This window comes from Ursus maritimus, unplaced genomic scaffold (assembly GCF_017311325.1).
Source record: "Ursus maritimus isolate PB19 unplaced genomic scaffold, ASM1731132v1 scaffold_15, whole genome shotgun sequence".
In the NCBI taxonomy this organism is placed as follows: Eukaryota; Metazoa; Chordata; class Mammalia; order Carnivora; family Ursidae; genus Ursus; species Ursus maritimus.
In genome coordinates, this window is record NW_024423897.1 from 55,502,040 (window position 1) to 55,524,733 (window position 22,694).

General features: G+C 45.4%; 1 protein-coding gene across 3 annotated transcripts; it reads left to right on the plus strand.

Moving 5' to 3' along the window:
• The first annotated feature begins 93 nt into the window (after nucleotides 1–93).
• Nucleotides 94–16,837, plus strand: ATPSCKMT (ATP synthase c subunit lysine N-methyltransferase). Of its 3 annotated transcripts, none has more exons than XM_040630556.1 (5): nucleotides 94–226; nucleotides 4,380–4,666; nucleotides 7,850–7,987; nucleotides 9,251–9,301; nucleotides 16,288–16,837. In XM_040630556.1, exons 2-5 carry the CDS (start codon nucleotides 4,610–4,612, stop codon nucleotides 16,450–16,452), a joined length of 411 nt encoding a protein of 136 aa, XP_040486490.1. In that variant the 5' UTR covers nucleotides 94–226; nucleotides 4,380–4,609; the 3' UTR covers nucleotides 16,453–16,837. The 3 variants fall into 3 exon arrangements, with proteins under 3 accessions (XP_040486490.1, XP_008688127.1, XP_008688128.1); XM_008689905.2 differs by lacking the exon at nucleotides 94–226 and adding an exon at nucleotides 313–412; XM_008689906.2 differs by lacking the exons at nucleotides 94–226; nucleotides 7,850–7,987 and adding an exon at nucleotides 313–412.
• The last annotated feature ends 5,857 nt before the right edge of the window (nucleotides 16,838–22,694 follow it).

Sequence of the window (22,694 nt, forward strand, 5' to 3'; positions counted from 1 at the left end):
GCGCAAAGTGCGCGCATGCGCGGTCCGGGTCGCGTGAGACTTATTTTCCACCCGAGACTAGTTTGACGCCAGACAGTACCTTCTGGAACCAGAGGCCTTAGGAAACATCTATATCTACGAAGCCGCGGGGGGGGTTAAGTTCGAAGACACGGACGGGAAGTTAAAACCCACAAGCCGAGAGCAGATGGAACTCATTTGCCAGAGCTGTACAATGGAGAGCTTCCAGGTAGTGGGTCCCAACGAGGAACTCGTTTACTTGCAGCGTCACTTTCTCCCTCCGTCCCACCCCGGCTCCGAGAAGATGGTAGAACCCACTTCCGGATTTCCACCCTCTCCGCCTCCTCCCTTCCCCCGCCTTCGTGACCCCCTTCCCCCAAAGCCTCAGGAAGTCTCGCGATGGAGGGAGGAGGCGGTGAGCCGGCGGGCGCTGCGGGCTGCAGGGGTGGCGGGTGCGGTCCGCACGTGGGGCTTGTGGTGCGCTGGCCGCTTCCCTGCGCGGATACGGCCGGGCGGGAGGGGGAGCCGCCGGAGCACGGGGCACAGGGCGCGGGCCGCTCGCTGGTACCGGCATCTAGCTGCCCGGAGTGGTTCTGAACGCTGACGGTGTCTGCTTCACGGTGTTCGGAGTTGTGAACTGGAGTCACACTGGGTGGGAGTCATACAGCGTGGCCGCCGACTGGGTCTTAGTGGAAGTGACTGAACCGCTTTGTGCCTCAGTTACCTTGCCTGCAAACATGGCAGGAGTGACAAGTGTATCAACCTTGCACAGTTCCTGAAAGGATTCAGGCAGAACGGTGCCTGCCCTTAGCAAGTTCTGTTTAAGTGTTTTGTCGAAGGAATCCCCATTTTGCACAAATAGTCCAGTAACCTGGGCACCGTGCTATAGCTAGTAAGAAGCAAGGTTGCACAGCCCAGCGCTAAGGGTCCCACTCTTAATTCTAGCTTTTTTTTTTTTTTTAAAGATTTTATTTATTTATTTGACACAGAGAAGAAACACAAGCAGGGGGAGTGGGAGAGGGAGAAGCAGGCTTCCCGCTGAGCAGGGACCGTGATGTGGGGCTAGATCCCAGGACCTGGGGATCATGACCTGAGCAGAAGGCAGACTCTTAACTGAGTCACCCAGGCGCCTAATTCTATCTTGATAGTACCCTGTTTGTGTTTGCTTGAGCAGAGTGGTCATTACCTAATATTTTATAGGCTTAGATTTGGCCATAAAAAGTGATAAAGTACAGTTGACCCTTGAACAATGTGGGGGTTAGGGGTGCCCGTGCAGCCTAAACCTTATAGTCAGACCTCCTCTGCAGTCGAAAATGCATGTGTAACTTTGGACTCCCCCAAAACTACTAATGTGTCGATGAGAACCCAGTTACCATATTTCGTATGTTATATGTATTACATACTGTATGCTTACGGTAAAGTAAGCTAGAGAAAAGGTGTTATTAAAATCACAAAAGAAAATGTTTACTGTATCAAAAAATCCATGTTTCAGTGGATCTGTGCAGCTTAAACCGGTGTTGTTCAAGGGTATACTGTACTGATCCATGGATGTTGAAAACATGCCAAGTGAAAGAAGTCAGTCACAAAAGAGCACGTACTATATGATTCCACTCCCATGAAAGTCCAGAATAGGAGCTCTGTAGAGACAAAGTCGATTAGTGGTTGCTTAGGGATAAGATGTGTGTGTGTGGGGTGATAGCTAAAGGTTAAGGGGTTTCTTCTTGAGGTAGTGAGAATGTTCTAGAATTGACTGTGGTGATGGTTACACATATCTATGAATATACTAAAAACCTTTGGATTATGTACATTAAATAGGCACATTGTATGGTATATAAGCTGTTAAAAATTAGAGAGCTCCCCCCGCACCCATAGTACGAGCCTAACAGTAGCAGATAACAGTCATCATTTACTCTCTCACCTTGAGCACTAAGTGCTTTATATGCATTATTTATTTATTCCAATAAACCCATGTGGTTAGTATTATTTCTGAATTTTACAGGTGAGGAACCTGAGCCTTGGCCAAAACTTCCCTAATGTTACACGCTAGTTAAGTTCTGTGACTTTAGAACTTTATGAGTCAAATCCTTTTAACCACTGTACTGTATAATCGAAATACCCACAGGATAATTTTGCAGAGGCCTGGCAGATGGTACTTTGACTTTTTATGAAACCGTCAAATGCATGACTGTTTACTCTAGCATGTAAGTTCCTCCATACGATGCTGAAAAGTGTAACTGAAAACGTAATTAAAACTCTTGCTTTCTGTCAAACACCATCACCTTCCTAATCTTTACTTTTATCTTATCTCCAGCACCAGCAGTAGACTCTTGTTCTTGTTTCTGAGTTGGATTTCCACTGTGAAACCAGTTTTAAAACTCACTTTAGGGGACGTCAGGTGTCAAGAACAAAGCTCCACAGTGTGTGAGATGCTGGTGGTTGGTCAGTGCCTTGAGCATTGACTCACTGCAGAGGGCCAGCTTTTCGTGTGTTCTGTGTTCACATCTGTACCTCACAAGTTGTAACAGATCACCACATTTCATGGGTATGGTAGACAGACCCCCCCCCTTCCCCACCCAGGTCCAGGTCCTAATCTCTGGAACCTGTGAATATGTTACACAAGAGAATTTATAAATGGGATGATGTTAGGGCTTTGAGATGGGGAGATTATTCTGGCTTGTCTGGGTGGACCCAGTGTCCCCACAAGGGTCCCTATAAAGAAAAGGGAGGCAGGAGAGTCAGAAGGAGGTGTCCTGATGGAAGCAGAGGTTGGGGTGATATAGGGCCACTGGCTGAGGAGTGTGGGCAGCTTCTAGATGCTGGAAAAGGCAAGCACATCCATCCCCCCCTAGAGCCTCCAGAAGGAACCCAGTGTTGCCAACCCAGTTCAGATATCTGACCTCCTGACCTGTATGATAATAAGGGTGTGTTGCTTCAACCCTCTAAGATTTCTCACTGCAACATTGGGAAACTAATCCGAGGGCCTTTCCAATGGTTTATTAATTCTTGAAACCATGGATATTAACATCTTCAAATGACAAGAATCTGTTGTTCTCTCCCTCCCACCGCCCCCCCTACTGTCTTCTGTTTCCTATGATTCCGGTGTTTTGGGCCTTATCTTCTCTACTAGACTGGGAGCTGCTGGGGGGCAGTCTTGTTCCATGTAGGGTTCAGCACGTAGCCAACGGTGGACACGGTCAACATGTGCTGAGCAGTGTTCCAAGTGCGTTCCTTGCATCCATTTGTTTTGTCTGCACAGTGACCCTGTAATCCTCATGTTATAGATGAGAAAACCAAAGTTCAGAGAGGTGAAGGGTCATACCCTTAGCCAGGTGCACAGCCCAGGTCCTCAGTCGGGGTCATGCTCTTACTTGCTGTGCTGGGCTCCTCTGTAGTCAATTTCAAAATCATTTTCAAATCAGTTTCAATCAAGGGAACATGAGATCCTCTTAAGACTTGTATTTTAAAGGGAAAAACTCAAGGGGAGGGTATTTCAGGTATCATTCATCCTCTGTTTTCAAGTGATTGGAGTTACTTTATTCCATACCGCTGCATTGAAATGATTATTTTATCATTTGTTCTTCTTTGGATCTTCTTTAAAAATCTTACCTTTACCATACTTATTTTTTTTAGTGAAACCTGGTTTTGATCTCCTATTATTTGACCCTTGAATCAGTGCAAGTGGATTGTAGATACCTGACCAATTTTGATGTGAGATCTGTGCATCTTATTTGAAATAGGGTAGTAATCAGACATTTTAATACTTATTTGTGGAGCTTTGTTCTAAACCATAAAAATACAGAGTTCATGGTTAACGTCCGTATTAATGTGTATTTTTATTGAATTCATAAAATACCAAAGAGGAATGAATACATTGTTTTCTAAGGATGACGCCAAAAAAAAATTAGTATGTTGGAAAGAAAAGATTTTAGTCAGTCTCCCATTAGAATTGAATAATTTCCTTGAAAACACTTTAATTTAGTTGAAGAAATTTGGAATTCATGGAATCCTACATTTGTAATTTAGATTGTATTTAGCTAAATCATCCTTCTTTAAACAGAATGAGTTTGTCAGTAAGAGTTATAGAAAAAAAAAAAAGCTAGGGGCGCCTGGGTGGCACAGCGGTTAAGCGTCTGCCTTCGGCTCAGGGCGTGATCCCGGCGTTGTGGGATCAAGCCCCACGTCAGGCTCCTCTGCTATGAGCCTGCTTCTTCCTCTCCCACTTCCCCTGCTTGTGTTCCCTCTCTCGCTGGCTGTCTCTATCTCTGTCTAATAAATAAAAATAAAATCTTAAAAAAAAAAAAAAGAAAAAAAAAGAAAGAAAAAACTACCTTGGATTTCAGATTTGATGCGATGTACGTATTTCCTGCTTGCTTCCCATCTAGGTACACCCCCGGAAATCCTTGAAGAAAGTCAGTCAGGATGTGTTCTACCTTCAAGTCTCGGAGCCAACAGTTTGAAGAAGAGCAGTTGGGGGTTCTTATTTACTGGGATTGTTGGTGGGACGCTGGTGGCCGTGTATGCCGTGGCCACACCGTTTCTAACACCAGCCCTCCGAAAAATTTGTTTGCCTTTTGTACCTGCAACTACAAAGCAGATTGAAAATGTTGTGAAAATGTTGCACTGCAGAAAGGGGTCCCTGGTCGACATTGGCAGCGGCGACGGGCGTATTGTGAGTTACGCTAAGACACTTGAAGCTTTCAGACTAGAGGTTTTAAAATTCCTGTTTTGTTTCTTTTTCTTTTGTATCAGGTTTTATTTAAATTCTGGCTAAATTAGTTAACGTAAAGTGTAGTATTGGTTTCAGGAGTAGAACTTAGTGATTGGTCACTTCCATACAACACGCAGTGCTCATCACAAGTGCCCTCTCTAATGCCCATCACCCATCTAGCCCATCCCAGCTTCACCTTTCTTATGAGGTTTATGCCAAGCCCTGCTAAATCTGACAATTTAATAAAGTAGTCGTTTATTTTGTGTGTTTTGGCCGAACTCTCAAACCCTCCAGCATGAATTAGAATTTATTTTTTTCAGATTTAATTTTTCTGAAAGGTGAAAGTGCTCTGTAGATTTGCTAGGTAAAAAGGAGCAATTAACTGGTAATTAAGAAATTTTCCAGTAAAAAAACTCGGGCCAGTAGAGGTAGTTTAATTAGAGGAAACGTGGAGTCGTGGAGTTTAATGTAGATGTTTACTTCTACGCTTTTCTGTGTTTATACATACATAATAATTCCCACTGGGTAATGTAGAGTTTTTCACAGAGCCAGAGCATTAACCCTCACTTATTCAAAGATCAAACTTTTAGTGATCTGGGCTCACTGACTCCAGCTGAGAAACTGTAAGTAAAGATTCAGGGCCAGTGACTCTCCCACGGGTGTCCCCAGCGTGTTCCTCCATGGGCATGGTGGCACCATCCATAGGCCCCCATCCAGTGATGACTGGGGAAGTGAGGACAGCATTAGTCAAGGCTCGAGTTCTGGAAACATTTGGGTGGAGACCAGCGGGGGTGTGACTCCTTTCACCACCCCCTGGAGCATGGACCTTGCAATGTCATCATGGTGACCCGAATAGCCAGGACAAGGTTAAAACATACCTCGTTTGTTTTTAGGAAATCAAGAGGTATATCTGTGAACCAGGAGGAAGTTGTAAAACCCAGTTTTGAATGCTTTACACTTCTGAGTAGTATCTTTGTGGTTTCCTTTTCTTCTTAAGGAGGCGACACTCTCGTTAAGGAGGGAAATTACGGGGCTCAGACAGCTCCTTCGGGATGCTCCCTGGAGGAGTGGTGGCAAGACCGAATGAGCAGAGACCCCAGGCCAGCCCGCTGTCCTCACCTTACAGAGGCCGTGGCCTTCTACAGTTGACTTTATTCTGACTCCTTCCATTTTACTTTTACCCGTTTTCAGCTTTGAGTGAACAGTCTTTAAATACTAAGGAAATGTGTAAGTAATTGCAGGTTCTCACTGACAGGTCATTTTGATTGCAAATTACACCTCTTTCACAAAACATTCTCCCAGCCAGATTCATTTTGCCCGCTGCTGTGCCATCAGTGATGGAGAGAGACAGTGGGTTTTCAGCAACTTCTCGTCAGGCTGACCCAGGGGTTGGCCAACCTAGAAGTGCTCTATCCAAAGCAAACCTGATGGTTGTGATGCTCGAGGTGAAATCTTTGACAAAAACATTAAAACTGAGTTTAAATCAGCATTATCTTGTCTATAAAGCTACATCGTTTTAGAAACCTGTCTTTAAATGGCGTTTTGAACCAAAGAATCAAAAGGACATTTGATTGGACATTTTCTTTTTCTTTTTTTTTTTTAAAGGTTTTATTTATTTATTGGACAGAGACAGCCAGCGAGAGAGGGAACACAAGCAGGGGGAGTGGGAGAGGAAGAAGCTGGCTCCTAGCGGAGAAGCCTGATGCGGGGCTCGATCCCAGAACGCTGGGATCACGCCCTGAGCCGAAGGCAGACACCTAATGACTGCGCCACCCAGGGGCCCCTGATTGGACATTTTCTTTTCTTTTTTTTTTTTTTTAAAGAATTTATTCATTTAACAGAGAGAGAGGCAGCGAGAGAGGGAACATAAGCAGGGGGAGTGGGAGAAGGAGAAACAGGCTCCCCGCTGAGCAGGGAGCCTGATGCAGGGCTCGATCCCAGGACCTCGGGATCATGATCTGAGCCGAAGGCAGACGCTTAACGACTGAGCCACCCAGGTGCCCCTGGACATTTTCTGATTATAGACCAGAAATAGGAAGTAGTCGTATCACTGGACCACATTAAGTTGCTGTTTTTCTTTTTTTTTTTTTAATTAATTTAAAAATTTTAAGTTTATTTTTTAAAGTCCGGTGTAGTTAACATACAGTGTTAATATTAGTTTCAGGTGTACGATGTAGTGATTCAACAATTGTGTGCATTACTCCATGCTCGTTATTATAGGTGTACTGTTAATCCCCTTCACATATTTCCCATCCCCCCACCTGCCTCCCCTCTGGTGACCAGTGGTTTGTTCTCTATAGTTAAGTGTCTGTTTTTTTTGTTTGTATTTGTTCATTTGTCTTGTTAACTTCCACATATGAGTGAAATCATATGGTATTTGTCTTTCTTTGACTTATTGCACTTAGTATCATACCATTCTAGATCCATCCATTTGTTGTACATGGCAAGATTTCATTCTTTTTTGTGGCTGAGTAATATTCCAGTGTGTGTGTGTGTGTGTGTGTGTGTGTGTGTACATATACACACACACCACATCTTCTTTATCCATTCATCTATCAGTGGATACTTGGGCTGCTTCCGTAATTTAGCATTTGTAAATAATGCTGCAATAAACATAGAGGCACGTATATTTTTTCAAATTAGTGTTTTCATGTTCTTTGGGTGGATACCCAATAGCGGAATTACTGGATCATATGGTAATTCTATTTTTAATTTTTTGGGGAACCTCCATACTTTTCCATAGTGGCTGCACCCAAATTTACATTCCCACCAGTAGTATACGAGGGTTCTTTTTTCTCCACACCATCACCAACACTTGTTTCTTGTGTTTTTTGATTTTAGCCATTCTGACGGGTGCGAGGTGGTATCTCATTGTAGTTCTGATTTGCATTTCCCTGATCATCAGTGATGTTGAACATCTTTTCATGTGTCTGTTGACCATCTGCATGTTTCTTTGGAGAAATGTCTTTTCATATCTTCTGCCCATTTTTAATTGGATTAATTGTTTTTTTGGTGTTGAGTTATGTAAGTTTCTTTACATATTTTAGATACTAGCCCCTTATTCGATATCATTTGCAGAGCTCTCCATTCAGTAGGTTGATGTTTTTCTTCTTACCTCGAATAAACACTGGCTTCTTTCTGTAGGTGATAGCGGCTGCAAAAGAAGGATTCGCAGCCGTTGGTTATGAATTAAACCCATGGCTGGTTTGGTACTCCAGATACCGTGCTTGGCAAGAGGGGGTGCAGGACTCTGCCAAGTTTTATATTTCAGATTTGTGGAAGGTATGTAAGGCAGAGAATGGTCCTAGGAAGTGCCAACCAAAACTTTGTAATTTGTAATTAGTATGATTAAAAACTGAAGAATGTATTTAAAGAAAAACAGTTAAAATACAAGTGTATATTTCAGCATAATGAAATGTGAACACCTTTTAAATTGATAGATTTACACATCAACTCTCTTAGAGTACAAGCTTAAGGTTTTAGACCTGCTAGGTCATGTGAATTCCAAGAATTTGTTCAACTAACAAAGTTTTCATTTCTATTTATTACAAAATGATGAGATTTTTAAAAATCTCATTTGGAAATCTTATAAATTATAATATAGGCATTAACTTGTTGATGTCATTCTTGGTAAATGGCACTTTTCTCTGTGTACATGTGTGCAAGTGTGTGTGTACAGAGAGGTGTGTTTGTGTGTGGCTGCGTGTGTACGGGTCTACAGAGAGAGATGAGTGCAAAAGACACAACCCACTATGTTGTCATGGTTCTTTCTGGTCTTCATAATGTATAAGATACTTCCAAGTTTATTTGTACTCTAAAAAAAGTCCTATAATTTTGCTCTAAGAATGCTCCATTAAATGTGTTTTCTTAAATAAGAATTTCCCATTGTAATGTTGTCATCAGTAGTTTATAAAAATTCACTTGAGTTTTGCTTGCATTGTTTTTTATACCGTATATACATAAACGATCTCTCTATAGAGTAAATAAGACTTTTATTGGGCAATAAGAATTTTGACTGGCAAAGCACTTTTCCCCCCAGTTTTTCAACTAAAGATCATTTTATTCCATTTTTTACTTAGTATTTTAGAGAAGAGGAGGGGCACTAGCATTTTAAGGTTGGCTCAACATAAAAGTCAGGTGCTTGTCCAGTGTCACACGTTCTTGCTGAGCTTAGTTTGGCAGATGGTGGAGAAGAGTAGAGAGTGTGGGTCAGGGCACAGATGGCCCAGAGCATCCGGCACGGCCACCAGCTGGTCACTGGATGAGTCACTGGCGTTTCCGACAGATGACCCCTGGGTGGGCCCTGCCGGGAGTGTCCCTGGGGGTGACAGGAGTGGCTTAGGGCAGGTGTTTGGAAAACTGCAGTGGATTGAATTAACAGAAGTGTAAACGTGGATTCTTCTCGTGAAATCTTAAAGGGAGCCACTCTTTGTGAAAACCTACTATTTGAGGAAATGGGAAATTGCTACTCGTTTTGAAACAAAAGTTAAGCTTGATGTTTGGCCTTTTATAACTAATCTGTGCCTCATTCCTCCTCTCCTTTAGGTTACTTTTTCGCAGTACTCAAACGTCATTATTTTCGGTGTGCCTCAGATGGTGAGTATGTGTCCTCCTGCCCCCTGGTTGGCTGGCTTTAGGTCTTGTGTAGTCCCTCCAGCTCTAACAGGCCACCTCCGTGTGGCCGCCCACCTGTGTGCCCAATGGCAGCTCCCCCGAGATTCCAGTGGGGGTGGGGGGGACACGTCGGATTTCACTTTACTGGCTTGACAAACTTCCTCAGGGCCTTAAAAGTTTAATTGTAAAAAATTCAGTCATGTCGTTAAAACTTTTGCTTCAGATAAAATTCTCAATGATCTACCTAAGCCCTAAAAACTCCAATCTGGAAACGACTTTATGAGCTCCCGGTGTCTAATGTCGTTGGAGATTTTCGCGGCTGCTCACTTAACAGCCAGCGGAAGTCACTTGGGAGAGTTAATGGCATGTTCCCTTCGAATTGATCGTTCTCTGATTCTGCAGAAAGGCAGTTTTCAGGGCGGGCGAGCATCGACTAGTTCCGGTTGACCTCAGCTGAGTGATTTGTATCGAACTTAGATTTCATACTTTAAAAAGTGAAAACACCGTGGCATCGCACTGTACGTGGTTCCAGATTTAGCCTATGGAAAGATGACCAGGTTGGGGTGCTTTCATTGTAATTGTTGGTTTACAGACCATAGAGAGAAATCCCTTTTGGCTTTTCAAGGTCTGTAATTGTAGCCGCAATAATCGTGGCAGAATTGGATGTTTGCTGAAATGCCACTATATAACTGATATGTATGGCTTGTCATATAAAAAAGAAGGGAAATTTACTTTTTTGTTGTTTTGTTTTCTTAGTCACACCTTTTTGTATAAGACAGCTCATCGCTTGAGAAATTTATTCTTACTATTAGGAACTTCAGTACAATGCCACTTTTATTTAAGTCGATTTAGAAGTGCTGTTGTTACATATTCTTGAAAGTAGCAGGATTCTGTTTGGAATTTTCAGGAAGCCTAAAATTAAGATGAAATATTGGTGTTCACACTTGTTATAGAAACGAAAAGGGGCGTGATCCCTAGTCACTGTAAAGAAACTGGAATGCTAGCGTTGCTGTGGCCTCTGACGGTTATCTACTCCTGATGATGTTTGGGCAGCATGTTGGAGCAAATAGATTTAATTTGAATTCCATGCTTTATAAAAAGAGAAAGTTGATGTTTACTGCAACTTCCATGCCATCCTGACAGGCCAGCCGGTGGTGGCCTGAGGTGTGGGCTCACGAGGCCACAGCAGCTCCACCCCAGAGGGGGGCAGCCGTGGCCTATAGAGGTCACGTCGTCTCTGCGTGGCCTGTGGGTTCCAACCCCTTGTGCGTCTTACCATGTTTTAGCGTCGTCAGACTCAGGAAATAAGAGTCCTATTTTTTTGATGAATGCTTTTGCAGTTATTGTCCATCTTCCTGTATGCAGAGAAACCTTAAACAAGGAAGTTGTGGCATTTCACTGTTCCCAAGAAAAAGGGGAGCAGCTGAAAACACGAAGCAGCCACGTTCCGTGGAATGAGAGGGATTCAGCCAGTGGGCAGTTTTCCATGCAGGTGGCCTGTTCACAAGACCCACAGGGGCTCATTTGTGGGTGCAAGGCCCCACTTTTCACCCTCACCGAGCTTTGCCTACATGGAGACAGTGAAGGGGAGGGAAGGTGCTGTCTGGGGGGCAGGGGCCAGCTCTGCTCTCTGGAGTCCAGGAGCCCTGATGGGGCTATCTTCCAGTGAAATGCACTTCCCTAGTCTGAGCACTGGTCGGCTTGGCAGCGTGGCTCAGCAAAGCCCACGTAGCACCCACGTTTCCTGTGGCAGCTGAGCCACATATAGGCCACAGGGAGCCAGGAGAATGCTTAGGGAACTGGAGAGGTAGAAGCCTGGTGTGAAAATCATCTACACCGCTCCTGGTTCCTAACAGCTCTGTGCTTTCGTGTATCTAACCGGCCAGGGGTAAGGAATCTCATCTGAATCTGGTGAATCCAGTCCTAGCACGGTAAGACCCACATTCAAATCCAGCCTGTGCTCCTCTTTTCAAAATGTGAGACGGATTAATTGCGTCCTTGTGTAAAACCCACTTGGGATGTCTTGCTGCTTGAAAGCAGCGAAAATAAGGTGCAATTACTCCACCGGGCCTGAGGCCTGTGTGGAGTGGCCCCTGCTTCCCTTAGCTTTCTGTGCGTCAGCGCTCTGTCCTTCTCTTGGCCCCGGGACTCCACGGTGTGAGCCGTGTTCTTCCCTCTGACTTCAGTCCCCCCAGCTCTGGGCCTGGTTGGCGAACACCTCTTGACCACTCACAGGTCAGGTGTCCTTTCCTCCAGGAAATCGTCCCTGATTGCCCGGTGAGACAAACCCCAGTGCCCCCGTTTTCTATCCGCACGGTGCCTGTTCTCTTCTCCGGAGTGAGTTATCGCACATTTCCTTACGCGGTGGCTTCGGCAGGTTTGCCGTGGACACTGTGGTGTAAGTTCAAGAGCAAGCTTACTGCCAGGCCAGCGCGGCAGCCCCCGCACAGAGTAATGACTCAGGAAATACTGGAGAAATGAATGAAACTACCCAGTAAGGACACTTCCTGGTGGGCTCCTAAATGTCATAACTTCAAAGACTATAATTTTAGTTGTGAATCATGTTGTGAATTGATGAACATAAATGTTATCGTCATATTCTGATAAAGATAAATGGCGACGGGATCACGTGTCCTTTGTTCATTCATTCGACAAGTATTCGGTGCCATGAAGTGCCAGCTGCATTCTAATCACCTGGGATACTTTAGTGAATGGAATAGAGAAACATCCCTCCCCGAGGTGCCTAGATGCTAGGGGGAGAGCGGATATTAAATGAGGTCCCTGTATAAAGGGCTCTAGGCTGGCTCAGTCAGCAGGGCATGCGAGTTGTGATCTCAGGGGCGTGAGTTCGAGCTCCACGTTGTGCATAGAGCTTACTTAAAAAACAAATAAACAAAAATGTCCAACAGGAGTTAAGTGCTGTGGGGTGGAGTAAAGCAGGAGAAGGAGGGGCAGAGACAGTGTCCCTGGGCAGGGGACACGAGGAGGTATGGGGATTGGGCCAGGCAGAGCCACCACGGAGGCGCCCCATGGAACCCCTCTTGGGTTCCAGCCGCAGCTGGGAGGTAGGTGTGGCGGGAGGAGGGAGAGGTGATGCCAGAGAGGAACTAGGGGCCCGGCGTGGAGGACACTGTGCTGTTGGAATGCAGGAGCCCTGGCAGGGTTGAGCAGGGGTTGTAAAGCATCCCGGGCTGCTGTGTGGAGATCGGACGTGGGTAGAAGGTGGGAGACGGGGTAGGAGCTCTTGCAGGCAGCCCGTGTGCTAGGCTTGTGCCAGTGAGCAGAAGCTGATACGAAGTGGTCGAGTTCTGCACGGGTTGAGTAGATGGCACTAACGGCATGCGTCCAGTGGGGGGCGGGCAAGAGAGAGGAGCCGTTCCTCCAGGATTTTGGCCAGAGCAACTGGGAGTTCGCAGTTGTTACTGAGCTGGGAAGGGTGCAGGCAGCGCCGCTGGAGGGGGAGGGTCAGGAAGCCTGACGTGTGTGTGGAGGTGTGAGGTTGGCAGTGTGGATAGAGGGGGTCTGGGGCTCAGGAAGGAGAGGGGGCTGGAGATTGGGCATCAGCTCCCAGCAGGAGTTTGAAGCCCAGGAGGGGCTGAGGTTCCCTGGAGAGGGGGCAGAGCTGGTCCAGGCCCGAGCTCCAGCCCCTGACAAATGAGGGGCACCCAGCAAAGGACTCAAGAGGAGGAGTTGGGTAGGAGGAAAGCCCAGGGGGTGGGGGTTACCCTAGGGCCAAGTAAAGCCAGTGTTTTGGGGAGGAGGGAGCCATCACGTGGCTGAAGAACTGCTCTTGGGCATGGCTGCTTGCTCTTACATCTTTGAGCTGGTTTCAACTTACGTTTAAGGTTTTGAAGATGTAATTAGGATATGATGAGTTCATGTCACTTTGAAACCTCTAATTGTATGAATAATTTTGAATTCCATTAGACAGACGTGACACATCACTGCCTCTCTTTGTGCATGATATCAAGACCCAGGTTCATTGCATATTTATGTGTGATTGACTCAGTTAATTTCTTACCATTGAAATAGCTCCTTTCATTTGTAGGTTTATCTTGACTTAGCATATGACAGTCGTTGGGAAATAAAAGAAACTGGAAAAGAGAAAAGAATAATGATAACATGAATACGTTTACAATGATCCTTTTGATGAACAAAATTACCGTGAGAAACCTCTGATATTTTGGAAGAACACATATTGTCTCATTCTTTGCTTATTTAATTTTTCCCTCAAGGAACAAAACTTTTTTTTTTTTTAAAGAAATCTTTTATTGGCTGTTAAGAGAGTAGAAATATCCCGTCCTTAATGGAATTTACTCTTGGTTACCTTGGTATTAATTGTAATGAAGAATCAGAGTTTTGGCTCACTCTAGCCAGAGGTCACACAGAGGACTTTCCCCAAGCCACTTTTTAAAGATATAGGTCAGGAATAAAGTCTTCATAGAAGGACTATTGATTTGTTTGTCTTGATTTATTTGGTTAGTTTTAAAGGGATTAGTTTTTGCTCAGATCTTGGTTTTGAGATATCATTTCCCATTTAGAGGAACCAGGAATGTCTGAGAGGTGGCTGATCTGAGGGCTGAGGACGGGGATCGATATAAAAGCCTGGGGCATTTTGAGCAGAGCATATTTGACCAAATATGAGCAAGTGTTCAGAGAATATTTGTTGGGAGTGCATCCAAAGGACGGAGAGGCCAATGTGAGGAGGCTCCCCGGGGCCAGACTGGGACAGTCTGAGCATCAGAAGAAACAAGGATGATAGTAGATTAGAACCCCTTGAACAGAATAGGAACCTAGGAGCTCGTATTTACGGCGACAGGTACACAGGTAGAAAGAAGGGAGAGCTCTTCCTTGCCCTAGAATGCCGACTGTCAGTCTAGAAGGAATGACGGAATTAGCAAAATTGCCACTTTGCCACCATACTGTGAAAATTAACTCGGGCCAGAATCATCAAGAACGCTACATCTAGTTGGGGGGCAGTTCGATGAGCAGCAGGAGATTTACATCATCTCAAGCTACCTCCGACAATAATTCATTCAAAATTAGTAACCATTGTGGAGACAGCAGATATCACCCTAACCGGGTGGTGACCATCACTCTCAAAGCAGAAAGTCCCCGTGGGCACCTGATAATGGGGCCCTGAGAAGCTCACAGCCCCACTTGTGGGGCACTGCCCATGATGCACATGCTGAATTGTCATGAGCAGACATCAGGAGAACCCGAGGTGAGGGCCACCGGTGAATACCTGGCCTGTCTTCCTAAAGATGTGGTCATGAGAGACAAAGGAAGATGGAAGAACTGTGCCAGGTAAAAGTAGATTAAGAAAACATGATAGTTAAATGCAGCATGGCCTCATGGGGGAAGTGTCACAAAGGATATTATTGGGACATTTGGCAAAATTGGAAGGCTCTTGGCATTATTATTGGAATACAACCTTAAATTTCCTGAATTTGATAACTGAGCTGGAGCTGTGTCTTAGGGAATACTGAAGGATCAAGGAATAAAGGGGCGTGTTGTAACATCTTCTCAAATGGTTTAGGAGAAATATTCATAGAGGAAGACAGCAAATCAGGTAAAGCAAATATGATCAACTATTAGACATTGGTGACCCTGGGTGAAGGAATACAGGAATCCTTTGTTCTATTTTTGTGACTTTTCTGTAAATTTGAAATTCTTTCAAAATAACAAATTAAAAGAAGTGGGAAAAATAGTTTTAGTACTTAAAATGGTAGGGGGGCGCCTGGGTGGCACAGCGGTTGACCGTCTGCCTTCGGCTCAGGGCGTGATCCTGGCGTTGTGGGATCAAGCCCCACATCAGGCTCCTCTGCTATGAGCCTGCTTCTTCCTCTCCCACTCCCCCTGCTTGTGTTCCCTCTCTCGCTGGCTGTCTCTATCTCTGTCAAATAAATAAATAAAATCTTAAAAAAAAAAAAATGGTAGGATCTGAGAATCAATTTTTAAGCAGTTGTTTATTTCTTGATATAATTATAATGTCAATACTTCTAGCAGGTAGACTGGTAATAAAAGGATATAAAAGTGATAAATAAGAGGATTTTACTTTTTATAAGTTATGTTGATTGTGAAGAAGTTGTCCGTGAATTATAAATTTTGAAGAATTATGAATATTTCATTATATTTCAAGTTAGTAGAATGAGTATATTTTTTCATAGTGTAATTTAGTAGTACCATATTTCACTGAATCTAGATGCTATTAATTTTAGGATGTACCATTGCTGTCGAGAAAGAAAAAATTACTGCCAATGTAATTCTAAGACTATGTCAATTGTAAAATGTATCCCGATTTCCAAGATGTTAGAACATGTGGGAAAATGTGTTAAATAGTTGAGACAGGGTGGGTTAAAATGTTAGGTGGGCAGATAATTTAAAGCTGCTTCTCATTTTATTATTTACTTATTTACTTTTAAATAAAGGTATTTTATTTTTTGGGGAGGCGGAGGGAGAGAGAGAGAATCTCAAGCAGACTCCCCGCTGGGTGTGGGGCTCAGTCTCATGACCCTGGGATCTTGACCGGAGCCAAAATCAAGAGTTGGACACTTAACCGACTGAGCCACCCAGAAGCCCCTGTTGTTAATGTCACTTCTGTGTTTTAGTGGATCATTTGATAATGTATTTATGCCCCGAAGGGATCTTATTTACTAATTTTTTTTTTTAAAGATTCTGTTTATTTGAGAGAGACTGAGAGAAAGAGAGAGCACAAGTTGGGGGCAGAGGGAGAGGGAGAAGCAGGCTCCCCGCTGAGCAGGGAGCCCAACGTGGGGCTCGATCCCAGGACCCTGAGATCATGACCTGAGCCGAAGGCAGATGCTTCACTGGCTGAACCTACCAGTCGCCCCTACAGTTCCAAATTTTTGCACAGGTATTTTCAGGCACTCAGATCCAAAAGAACGTTTAGGAATCTTTTCCTCCGACTCAGCGCTTACTGAAATAACGGCTGTCGTTCTGCACAGATGCCGCGGTTGGAGGAGAAACTTGCGCTGGAACTTCAGGATGACGCCAGAGTCATTGCTTGCCGGTTCCCTTTCCCTCGCTGGACCCCAGACCACGTCACCGGGGAGGGGGTGGACACCGTGTGGGCCTACGATGTGAGCAGTGTGAGAGGCAAGAGGTCCTGAAGACCCGTGCATTTCCGGTCGCTCATTGAAATGTAGACTTTATTGAGCACGATTTCCCAAGTATTGGTGGTCTTCGATTTTATAGAGACTTCCAGCTGTGTCTTCAGCAAAGAGTGTATTTTTCTTCAGTATGGAATGAAAAACTGCTATTACTTTCCTTGACTTTTGGAAAACAAACAGAAGTTAAGAAGAGCAGGTAGATTTAAAGTCCCTTTTCACGGTATATTCAAAAAAGTGGCCTTACTTCTTTTCCATGCACTCAGACGTGTGAAAATATGAATGAGTGGTAGTCACGTTGACGTGCGGGAAAGATGTGAACAGCTCTTCACATTATGAAAAATACGATGTAACGCCAGAGGTGAAAATAAACACTTTTTAAAGAGGGTATGTGTTTGCAAATATTTGTAGTTTCCTCCGACTTCATTCGTACTTAAGATTTATGTCTTTCTTTTCTGTACTTCATCGTAAAACTTTAATTCGTTCCAAGGCTAGTGGATTACTGTATTTTATCGAATCTGAGTTGTGTACGTGTGTGTAAATGTGTGTGTATAGACGCACATTTGAATATTTCTGAAATGGTGACGTACCTTCCAGTCGGTGTTTTGTGTCTGTGATCGGCAGTGTTGTCCATCGTGATAGAGTTGTACGTCAGCCAGCATTGATGGTATCTCAGGTTTGAGTTAATGTGCTCAGAGAAGCTGATGATGGAGTGGAGTAGTTGGCAGTAACATCACAGTAAAATAAGCAGACATGAGCTTGGCATTCAGCCAGCCCTGAGATCAGATCCCTGCCTGGCCACCAGCAGGAGGCCCCGGACCAGTGGCTTGCCCCTCGTGGAGCCTTGCTTTCCCTGTTATCTTGAGGACCTGTTGGGATAATGATAGACTGAACAGGGGACTTTTTTGGGTGAACTCATGACACAAAGTCTTCGGTCTGTAAGTGGTGTTTATTGTTTTAAATACTAAAGAAAAGCTTATTCACAGAAGTTATGGATTATTTCTCCTAATCACTTCTTGCTTTATGAAAGCCGCCATTTATGTAATATTTCTCATTTACGAGAGGAGACTTGACTGAGATAAAGACAAGTTAAGGAAGAACTTTGAATGGGAATAGACAAGTTTCATGTATCTGAAAGTCAGTATTAAATGGGGGCTCGAGTAATTCCCGTGCATCACAGGAAGGCATTGAGCTCCTGACCATACACACCTGTAACCCAAATACCAACCCGTCTTCACAGAGGTTTGATAAAGTGAGACGGTTTGCATTTTTAACTAAACTCCTGAAACTGTGATCTGTTTGATAATTGTCATTTAAATGAGCAGCAACCCAGGGACTCATTCATTCATTCAGCAAATACTTACCGAGTGTCTACTGTGCAATAAGCTTTTCTGACTCAGGGGTGAATAGACCTGCAAGGCCTCTCATCTTATGGAACGTATATTCTAGAAGAGTGAGATAGACAAATACTAGAGTGAATGTTAGCATTTGTGATGTTCTCTGAAAGAAGTCAACAGTGACAGTCATGGGTATGTGTCAGGTTTTTGGCTGCTACTGTCCATCCCTTCCCAATGGCCCCCGATTTCTTTCTGAGGAATGAGTTCTCTCTGATGGTGTGTGGTTTGGTGTCTGCCCCTCCCTGTCACTCCTGCCAGCCCTGTGACTCGGCTGGGCATGCTCGGAGAGGGACCCATCACAACTCCCTGCCGGGCAGGTGCGATGGGCGGAGGCAGGGTTTTGTGGAACCTTGGATGTATTCAGTAAGTTTCTAGACACGCTCCCGGCGGGTTACTGGAGGCATCAGGCTATCAGCAAAGATATATATAACTTGCTGTTTTGGGGTTTCTCCTTTAGCTTCCCAGGAACTAGACGATGCCTGGTCCCGCAACCTCAGAATAAAATAGACCATTTCACAGAAGTGTTGACGTTCATGGAGTTTGTAAGACCTTTAATTGATTTTTTTCAGTTGTGCCTTGAAGTAGCCTGTAAGTGACCTGTAAGAATTTTCTCGTAGAGGTTATCTTGGCTTCTCTGACTGGCTGGTTTCAATGATCAGTTACTGGGTTGAGGGTATTGATTAAGTTTGCACACGGCACAAGGCAGGGAGTGAGAGCGACTATTGTTGATGTCAAAAGTCAGATGTCAGATTCAAAAATGTCTGACAGATTGAAATCAGGGATGAGTGCTAACTTGATAAAATTTGAAGTTAAAACAAACAAAAAACAACCGACAAGAATAGAAATAGAGCTTAGTGGTGACATAGCCAAACAGTAGCTGTTGTGACCAGACAGGGAGGTTCCGTCGACATTCAGCTCAATGCCCCGAGCACATTCCCATCTGATTGCATCTTTCTCTAAAAGCTTGGCCCCAGGATTGCAACCCCTGCCCTCCCCGGGTGTCCCAGGGGGGCTTCGTCAGACCCTCCACCAGTTCTGGCGTTCGGACTCCCTGAAACGCTTGGTTCCACCAAGAGGCTGTGAAACCAGGTTTAAAAGACTTACAAACTGAGACTCTTCCAGATACACCGTGTTTACCGTTGCTGAGAGATGGCGTACACTGTGACAAGCCACAGCCACACAGAGCAGAAAGAGTGCGAGATTGCTGACGTTTCCACCTTGCACCACACCTCTGCCGAAGCACGTGCCCTGATGGCCCAGGGAGGGAAGGAGCTGCCGTGAAGGCATGGACGTGCTCACGGGCGGGAGTCTTCTGAGCTTGTGCTGTAACGCGTGTTTCCTAGACGACCCGCAGGCCTCTGGGCCACGCCGGAGCGTTTCTCACCTGGCCCGGGCACCCGGGTCTGCAGGCCTCTGACTCAGGCACCCGTCGTGGCTGAAGGTGTGCAGACACTGCTCGCTCTGATCCCACGGCCATCTCCCCTCTTTCTGGGTAGCAGATACCCCGGGCTTCAGGTGGCAGGCACTGATGTGTTCAGGGACCATGGGCCCCGCCAGTTGTCTGATCCCATCCTCTGGGCGTCAGGGCAGGTGGTGGGCCATGCGCATGTGATCCCGTGAAGTTTGAAGGGACATCTGCTGGGAGCTTTGGGAACGGTTTTGTTGCGAACAGAAGGAGGTGCTTGAGGAGTAAGCATCCTTCCTGTCGTCGGACAGGCTGTAGAACGCAGAAACACCTGCCATTGTTGCAGCCACCAGGGGGAATGTGAAGATGGGAGCCAGGGGCCTGGTGGAGCAGAAGGATGGACAGATTCCAGGTCTTTGACGAGACACGGAGTTGCTGAACTGACCTGGAGCCTCCGACTTCAGGGCATCTTATGTGGGGCAACAAACCCACATGGTTGCTCCTGCCGGTGTGGTGGTAGTTGTGCCCTGTGGCGGCCTGGCCGAGACAGTAGGGTGTGAGGCTGAAGCTGGGTGAGGGAGCCTGGCGGTGTGGACTGCAGGCACCCCTGAGCCCACTGCCCTGTCCAGAGGGCACTGCAGGAGCAGGCACTCGCTTGGCCAGGTCAGAAGCACGTCTGGAGTATTTGAGAGGGACGGAGAGTGCCCACGGCGGGAGGCCCCACTCCCAGAGTGGTGTTTGGGCAATTGTACCAGGTACTTGGACCCAGCTTTCACCATAGGCAGGAGTCCTCCTGGGTGGACTTCCTGTTCCTGGGGGCATGGGCAGGGCTGAGTAACCATGGAGCCTCAGCCACATCCCTGCACCCAGGGAGTTTTGTCGGGGGAAAGATGATTCCTCGGGATCAGAAAGGAATTAGTAAAAGGAAGGGAAAAAAACACCCAGATTGCCCTCTTGGCGGGTGGGGCTGCCGAGGGGAGGAACCATGATGTGGACCACACGTTTGTGTCCTTAGGTTGAAGTCCTGACCTTCCATGTGACCGTATGATCACCTGGAGAGGTGCTTAGGTCCTGAGGTGGAGCCCTCCTGAACGGGCAACCTCAGAGAGCTCCTTCCTCTCGCCACGTGAGTGGGAAGACAGCCAGCTATGAACCAGGAAGGGGCTTCTCACCGGACACCCAGTGTGCTGCCGTCGGAATCTGGCACTTCTTAGCCTCCGTAGCTGAGAGGAATAGATACTTGTAGTTTAAGCGCCCCCGGCTGCAGTGTTCTGTGATAGCGGTCCGAGCTGGTCATCTAGAAGAGCCCACCCAGCACTCTCCAGACTTGGCCCCGCTCTAGCCATCATTGCCGGGGCCTGCATGAGGTATGGAAGTTGAAGGGAGCCAAGCTTTAAGAGGATTCTCCCCCGTGCCAGCTGGGAAGAGCGGGAAACCATCCCCTCGACGTAATGGTCAGGGCTGGTGGGCTGGGTGGGCTCCCAAAGTTCCACTGAATCCCCCTGTCTGGACAACTGTCGGGGGGCGTGGTTGGCACCATCACAGGGGGCAGCTTCCCTGGAAGGGGTCTCTTCTGTGCCTCCCAGCTCACACGGAGGATGCTTTTGGCACAGTTTGTCCCTAAACCCACATAGATGATCTAAAAAAACCCCAGAGGCAGAGGAAGAGGAGACAAGCAGACATGAATTCTAGATGGTAAAGGGCCTCGAGAACCTGTCCTATGAGGCACCGTTCAAGTGGTTGTGGATGTTTCCCCGGGATGAGAGGATCCTTAGAGGAAACAGGACAGACGTTTCCCAATGTTTGAAGGCTTGCCAAGCAAAAGAAGAAAGGAAAAGTGATAACGAGCATGATGACTGTGTACCAGGAGTTTCCGTGCACAGAAATACCCCTATTCCCATCTCTGGGGAGGAGGCACTGTCTGCTGACTTTTTTCATTCTTTTTTTTTTTTTTATAATGATTTTTTATTATATTATGTTAGTCACCATACAGTACATCCCCGGTTTTCGATGTAAGGCTCGATGATTCATTAGTTGTGTATAACACCCAGTGCACCATGCAATATGTGCCCTCCTTACTACCCATCACCGGGATATGACAATTATAAATATATATGCCCCCAACAGGGGAGCAGCAAGATACACAAGCCAACTCTTAACCAGAATAAAGAGACATATAAATAAAAATACATTAATAGTAGGGGACCTCAACACTCCACTCTCAGAAATAGACAGAACACCCTGGCAAAAACTAAGCAAAGAATCAAAGGCTTTGAATGCCATACTCGACGAGTTGGACCTCATAGATATATATAGAACACTACACCCCAGAACCAAAGAATACTCATTCTATTCTAATGCCCATGGAACATTCTCAAGAATAGACCATGTTCTGGGACACAAAACAGGTCTCAACCGATACCAAAAGATTGAAATTATCCCCTGCATATTCTCAGACCACAACGCTCTGAAATTGGAACTCAACCACAAGGAAAAATTTGGAAGAAACTCAAACACTTGGAGACTAAGAACCATCCTGCTCAGGAATGACTCGATAAACCAGGAAATCAAAAATCAAATTAAACAATTTATGGAGACCAATGAGAATGAAAATACAACAGTCCAAAACCTATGGGATACTGCAAAGGCAGTCCTAAGGGGGAAATACATAGCCATCCAAGCCTCACTCAAAAGAATAGAAAAATCTAAAATGCAGTTTTTATATTCTCACCTCAAGAAGCTGGAACAGCAACAGAGGGACAGGCCTAATCCACGCACGAGGAAGCAGTTGACCAAAATTAGAGCTGAAATCAATCAAGCAGAAACCAGAAGTACAGTAGAGCAGATCAACAGGACTAGAAGCTGGTTCTTGGAGAGAATCAATAAAATTGACAGACCACTGGCAAGACTTATCCAAAAGAAAAGAGAAAGGACCCAGATTATTAAAATTATGAATGAAAAAGGAGAGGTCACGACGAACACCATTGAAATTGGAAGGATTATTAGAAATTTTTATCAACAGCTATATGCCAATAAACTAAGCAATCTGGAAGAGATGGAATCCTTCCTGGAAACCTATAAACTACCAAGATTGAAACAGGAAGAAATTGATTTCTTAAACAGGCCAATTAATTATGAAGAAATTGAGTCAGTGATAAACAACCTTCCAAATAACAAAACTCCAGGCCCGGACGGTTTTCCTGGGGAATTCTACCAAACATTCAAAGAAGAAATAATACCTATTCTCCTAAAGCTATTTCAAAAAATAGAAACAGAAGGAAAGCTACCAAACTCATTCTATGAGGCCAGTATTACCTTGATCCCCAAACCAGGCAAAGACCCCCTCAAAAAGGAGAATTACAGACCGATCTCCCTAATGAATATGGACGCCAAAATCCTCAACAAGATACTTGCTGATAGAATCCAACAGTTCATTAAAAGGA

Coding starts and splice junctions, on each gene's coding strand:
- ATPSCKMT (XM_008689905.2), top strand. Junction 4,667..7,849: donor GCAGCGGCGACGGGCGTATT/GTGAGTTACGCT, acceptor TTCTTTCTGTAG/GTGATAGCGGCTGCAAAAGA. Junction 7,988..9,250: donor ATATTTCAGATTTGTGGAAG/GTATGTAAGGCA, acceptor CCTCTCCTTTAG/GTTACTTTTTCGCAGTACTC.